Raw genomic sequence first — 6,795 nt, 5'->3', positions numbered from 1 at the left:
AGTAGTTATATCCTTGTACATAGGGGGCAGTATTATAGTAGTTATATTCTTGTACATAGGAGGCAGTATTATAGTAGTTATATTCTTGTACATAGGAGGAAGTATTATAGTAGTTATATTCTTGTACATAGAAGCAATATTATAGTAGTAATATTCTTGTACATAGAAGCAGTATTATAGTAGTTGTATTCTTGTACATTGGCGCAGAATTATAGTAGTTATGTTCCTGTATTAATTGAAACATACATTAATATAGGTGGTTATTTATTAAGATGGCATTTTAGACGCTGGTCTTACTAAGGCCCTGTGCTGTTGGTGGATTCGCGAATTTATGTAGAGGCTGCAGCGGATCCACTGCCACTTTTACATTTAAGCCAGCTCCCATGCTGGTGTAGATTTAGACAATTTTGCACACCTAAAACAGACATAAAAAATGCTGACCTCTTTCTCCACCCACGCCACGACCACTTTTTAGACCTGGCGTGAGCAGGGAAAAGTCGCAGATTGCGGCGCAAAGAACGTTTGTGCCGCAATCTGTGCCAAAAATATGCCTAATATAGATGTATTTCTGTTAGTACATATCCCCATAGTGTCTGTAATTTTCAGATTTATGCTTCTTAATGTGATGTTTTTTTATTGTAAGTTTTACTGTAAACTCTGGAAACTGGGAAATGTTTCTGTTCTTCCTTGTTGTTTTATCTGACACTATGAAAGTTAATAAGGGTTATAAATCATTCTTTTGTGAAATACCTGGCACTTTCTTCAGCCCCGACAGCTATTGCTATGATCTCATTCACTAATGTGTCAAATACATTCCGTGCCAGCAAGTTCACATCCATTGGGAAAAAAACAGGAACGGTTCTGTTTGATATTTATTATGGTTTATGCAAATGTAACATTATGTCATTCTGGTAAAAGTGTAGTTTCACAAAGACACTCCTTTTACATACTTCATAGTACTGCACATGGACATAAAGACGATAAATATGTAGCAAAACTCCCAACAACTGGATTTTGTAAGTGAATTTTGACTTCCGCATTGAACACAGTATAAAAATCTGCAACAAATTAGCGACTTGTCCACAACATAAATTGATGTTCTGTGGATTTGAAGATCCCTCTGCAGTTGAATTTCTGCGAGGAAAATTTCCACAATGTGTGGTTGAGATTAGTTCAAAGCGTTGTTAGGTTACAAAGTTTACAGGACAAAATGTAATAAAATATGTAACGAGACTTTATAGTTTGCACCTCTGACATGGTAATAATCTTATATGTTACATACATAAATGTAATATTTTGTAGTCTTTTTGTATAATATTATTTAGGTTCTTAAGCTAAATTTTTATCTTATCTTTACTGGTGACTTTACTTGCTCAGTCTGAGACCAGTTTCCCATTATTACCGCTACAGACTTATTTAGCTGAGCCTTCCTGGATCTTACCGGAAAATAACCGAACTCTCTCATAGCTCCCTTGCACACAAGTTGAATTTGGTGAACAAAATTGAAATCGGCATCAGTTCTCCATTTCTCGATAACCTTTGAGGACACTCTTGAGAAGGTTAATAAATCACTCCCCTCCTGAACCTCTACATGGGTGATGTTATAAATCCATTGTCTCGTGTGTTCTGTTAGTTCAAGCTCAGCAAAATCAAACATTTTTCTTACACTTTCAACTGGGTTTTTTGCCAGATCTTCATGACGGATGACCATATAGCGACCATTCAAGGATTTAGATGTTCTGGCCAGTCTAGTAATGTCAACCTGAGCTTTACAAGTCTTGGCCATGACATTGCTTATTGTATAATTTTTGTCCTTGGAAAAACCTTCGTTATTAAGTAAAATATGGTCGTCGGTGATAAGTGGAAATCCCTTCCTTGATAAGGCAACTGCTCGGGGGTCCCTCACCAGATGGATAATTCGGAAATTGAGATAAGGGTCCTCTAAAAGAGGAAAAATGGTGGAAAGATCCAGGACTCTTACTGTTTTCATCACCACATGAGAATACATCCGACAGGCTTCTTCTGCTCTATCCATAGAATTGTTTACACAGCGGTGAAGACATTTTCTCCTATCATAGCCCTCAGATGGTATAAAAGATGAGCAAGCTGGGGGGATACAAAGAGCTTGACTTTCTGCAAAAAACCTCATATCATTAATGTACTTTCCTTCCTTTGGAAGGTAATGGCGGAAGGGTGTCACATCACAGTTGAAGAGAGAATGCAGGACATCTCTCAGTGGATAGTGTAGAAGTTCGGAACTCTCTCCCTGCAACTTCATCCATACGGCATGACCAGGTTCATAAATGTAGAAGACATCATTGTGGTGATTGAAGATCTGTCCAAGAAATGAAGAGCCAGATCTCCAAGAAGAGAGAAGGAGGACATGGACACGTCTTGCTTTAAAAGTGGAGGTGTAACAAGAAGGGGATTTGCTGGACAGAAAATGAAAAACATACAACAGGAAAAAAGACATAAAGAATAATAAGGAGATGAACTGCAATCGTGAAGACATTGTCTAGAAGCTTCTAGGGGTCGTGGAAAGCAAAGAAAAGACGATGAGATAAACAAGGCACGAGAATTAGTTAAATGACAAACATGTTGAGAAAACCATGAACACAAGAAAACATTAAAGAAGAAAAAAGAAATAGATAAGAAGGCAAAGGAGGTGAAAATTCAGGGTGGGGAAAAAAAAACACAAAAACAAAGATTTATTAAACTGAAGAGACCAGAACATCAAACAAAATTTGCACACAAAAAAATCAGCAATAAGTAACTTTTTATGAAATGCATGACGTTCTCCACCACAACGGCTGCAGCTCTGTGCATTATAGAGACCATAAATGTGGACTCCAGTTTTTCATTAACAATTGAAGGCAATAAAGCCTGGTCAGATATTGCTCTGTTATGTAGCAGAATGAACTTGCTAATCCTGTCTTCTATGGACAACCTTCTTTATATTTATAGTTGGTGAGAGGAATAGGATTTCTAGATGGGTTATGTTTATCACAGGGTAAAGTTACACATGCGACAGTAGCCATTTGATTATAGGTGGATTGGCCTGATTATCGAGGATGAACATTCATATGAACGCTCGTTCCTGATAATCTACCCCCTGGAAAGATGCTGCAGATCACCTGATGAATAGCGTTGAGTGAGCGCATATATTCGAATTACAAATATTTATCGCGAATATCGCAACTTTGAGAATTCACGAATATTTTGAATACAGTGCAATATATTCGTTATATCGAATATTTGTAATTTTTTTCCATCTAAAAACACGATTCCTCCCTGCTTCTTGCTTGTGGGCCAATGAGTCATTGGCCCACAAGCAACTTAAGCAGGGAGGAATCATGACTTCAGATGGAAAAAAAATGCTGAATATTCTAAAAACGAATATATAGCACTATATTCTATAATGCTATATATTAGTTTTTGACCCACTTTGCATTATGCAATTCTTACATTGCAGATTTTTTGCAATCACGAAAAAAAATTTACGCGATTTTTACATTGCAGATTTAATCTCGAATACAATATTCGCAAATATATGATGAATATTCTACCTCATATTCGCGAAATATTGCAAATTCTAATATTGCCCCTCCCGCTCATCACTACTGATAAACGAGCAAAACAAATCTTTCTTGCACCTAAATTGTCATTTCTGGGCAGCGGATTGTAATGTCCAAACACTCTGCTGCCCAGAAACAATGAATCTGTATGGCAATGAGCGATGATGGTAGTCATCACATACAGTAGCGGGGGTCGCGGCATGTACATTTGGTGCTTCATCTTCACAGACGAGTAGGCAGTTGTGAGGCTGAGGATGAGAGTTCTAAGGATTTAGGCAAATTAACAAGTCCTAGGATGGCAGAAAGAGGCAGTTTAGGCGTACCCCCCAACCCTCCCAGATCCAGCATGACAGTCCTGGATTTCAGTTGCTGTCCCGCAGTCCCGATAAGGGGGAGGTACAGTTGCAAGAAAAAGTATGTGAACCCTTTGGAATGATATTGATTTCTGCACAAATTGGTCATAAAATGGACAATAGACAATCACAGTCGGCTTAAACTAATAACACACAGAATTAAATGTTACCATGTTTTTATTGCACACACCATGTAAACATTCACAGGGCAGGTGGAAAAAGTATGTGAACCCTTGGATTTAATAACTGGTTGAACCTCCTTTGGCAGCAATAACTTCCACCAAACGTTTCCTGTAGTTGCAGATCAGACGTGCACAACGGTCAGGAGTAATTCTTGACCATTCCTCTTTACAGAACTGTTTCAGTTCAGCAATATTCTTGGGATGTCTGGTGTGAATCGCTTTCTTGAGGTCAGGCCACAGCATCTCAATCGGATTGAGGTCAGGACTCTGACTGGGCCACTCCAGAAGGCGGATTTTCTTCTGTTTAAGCCATTCTGTTGATTTACTTCTATGATTTGGGTCGTTGTCCTGTTGCAACACCCATCTTCTGTTGAGCTTCAGCTGGTGGACAGATGGCCTTAAGTTCTCCTGCAAAATGTCTTGATAAACTTGGGAATTCATTTTTCCTTTGATAATAGCAATCGGTCCAGGCCCTGACGCAGCAAAGCAGCCCCAAACCATGATGCCCCACCACCATACTGTTTTAGGTTTTGATGTTGGTGTGCTGTGCCTCTTTTTCTCCACACATAGTGTTGTGTGTTTCTTCCAAACAACTCAACTTTGGTTTCATCTGTCCACAGAATATTTTGCCAGTACTGCTGTGGAACATCCAGGTCCTCTTGTGAAAACTGTAAACGTGCAGCAATGGTTTTTTTGGACAGCAGTGGCTTCCTGTGTGGTATCCTGCCATGAAATCCATTCTTGTTTAGTGTTTTACGTATCGTAGATTCGCTAACAGGGATGTTAGCATATGCCAGAGACTTCTGTAAGTCTTTAGCTGACACTCTAGGATTCTTCTTCACCTCATTGAGCAGTCTGCGCTGTGCTCTTGCAGTCATCTTTACAGGACGGCCACTCCTAGGGAGAGTAGCAGCAGTGCTGAACTTTCTCCATTTATAGACAATTTGTCTTACCGTGGACTGATGAACAGCAAGGCTTTTGGAGATACTTTTATAACCCTTTCCAGCTTTATGCAAGTCAACAATTCTTAATCGTAGGTCTTCTGAGAGCTCTTTTGTGCGAGGCATCATTCACATCAGGCAATGCTTCTTGTGAAAAGCAAACCCAGAACTGGTGTGTGTTTTTTATAGGGCAGGGCAGCTGTAACCAACACCTCCAATCTCATCTCATTGATTGGACTCTAGTTGGCTGACACCTCACTCCAATTAACTCTTGCAGATGTCATTAGTCGAGGGGTTCACATACTTTTTCCACCTGCACTGTGAATGTTTACATGGTGTGTTCAATAAAAACATGGTAACATTTAATTCTTTGTGTGTTATTAGGTTAAGCAGACTGTGATTGTCTATTGTTGTGACTTAGATGAAGATCAGTCACATTTTATGACCCATTTGTGGAGAAATCCATATCATTCCAAAGGGTTCACATACTTTTTCTTGCAACTGTATGTCCCTCTCTCTGGCAGCTGTCCCTGCTGCCTGTAATGATGAAGCAAGAGCCATCCGTTGGCTCCCTGCTGCATCATTTCTTCTCCCTGTCTGGGCTCTACACTGCAGGTCTGGGCAGGGGGAGGAGCCTGCTGCTGGTGCTGCTGCGGAGTGAGGTGAGTATGTGGAGTTTGTTAGTTTTTTTACTACCTGTGAAGGGGTCACAATCCTGGGCATAGTACTGTGAGGGGGAAAGATTGGGCATATTACTGTAAGGGGCTCTTTACTGGGCATATTACTGTATTCCTCTTCCTACTTTTCTAAAGTGGGGAGGTATGGGTTAGGTCCACCAGGTAATAAGAGCAGTAACACCTCTCCTTTATTTTCGGCACACTGGCTGTTTTATATAAGCATACAAAATGGCACTTTACAGAATAGTCACAATTTTCAAACTGTTTAATCTATTGCTTAAAGTCTATGTATACCTTTGGGGGCAATTTTTTTTATTATTGCATTTAACTTATTTTGAGCTAAAAATATTTTTTTATTAACAATATGGAATCCCTTTTATGTACAGAGCTCACATGCTCTACTAGCTGCCTGTGGACTTTTTGTCTTTTCCATCACCTGAGGAGCAGACGGACTCCTTATCTCTTATACAAGTCTATTTTGTGTATTGGATTACGTGCTGGTATCAGCTGTAGTCCCTTTGTGGAAGTAGATCCCAACTTCTTTCAGTCCAAAAACGTATAAAAAGGGGGGTTAGGGTCTACGCTACAATAAAAGGAAAACTTAGGGATAACACAGAAATCACTAGTTCTTTTTATGCTGCTTCCTCCAATCTCCTCCTTATCCTTCCTCCTTCGCAGCTTCTTAGTCTCTGAACCAACGAGCAGTAGTGGATATGTTTTCTCAAACCTTCAAAAACAGTATCGACACAGCACAGACCGGCATGTAAAATGGTTCATACTACTTTGTTATACTTACAAGATCGTAATCTTGAACATCACATAAAACATATGATAATGCCCGGGTTTCGCTGCTGCTTCGTCTGGGGCGTTTCAGTTTCCCTTTCGGGTATGGGCGGTATTTATCTCCACGTCATATCCTCAAATTTTTTATATACCTCATTACTAAAAATTTTGTTACAACATGTAGATCGCACTGAGAACACGCGTAATCTCTCTGTGTAGAGAATAGAACGGAGTACGCAATCTCGCCACATTGATAGGAATAATGACCCTAAACCCCCTTTTTA

The 6,795-nt window shown here is 39.6% G+C and overlaps 1 protein-coding gene across 1 annotated transcript; it reads right to left on the bottom strand.

Annotated features, from left to right (window-relative positions):
* Window positions 1-916: 916 nt before the first annotated feature.
* LOC122919657 (carbohydrate sulfotransferase 6-like) lies at window positions 917-6,577 on the bottom strand. Its single transcript, XM_044268813.1, has 2 exons — window positions 6,525-6,577; window positions 917-2,525 (listed from the first exon to the last, which is right to left on the bottom strand). Exon 2 carries the CDS (start codon window positions 2,510-2,512, stop codon window positions 1,343-1,345), a length of 1,170 nt encoding a protein of 389 aa, XP_044124748.1. The 5' UTR covers window positions 2,513-2,525; window positions 6,525-6,577; the 3' UTR covers window positions 917-1,342.
* Between the last annotated feature and the right edge of the window lie 218 nt (window positions 6,578-6,795).

This window comes from Bufo gargarizans, chromosome 9 (assembly GCF_014858855.1).
Source record: "Bufo gargarizans isolate SCDJY-AF-19 chromosome 9, ASM1485885v1, whole genome shotgun sequence".
NCBI lineage: Eukaryota > Metazoa > Chordata > Amphibia > Anura > Bufonidae > Bufo > Bufo gargarizans.
Note: the sequence above shows the minus strand (reverse complement) of the source record. Positions and strands in the feature narration are given on the sequence as shown.

Excerpts from the sequence above, each read along its gene's own strand:
- LOC122919657 (XM_044268813.1), bottom strand. The coding sequence starts at position 2,512 with ATGTCTTCACGATTGCAGTTCATCTCCTTATTATTCTTTATGTCTTTT.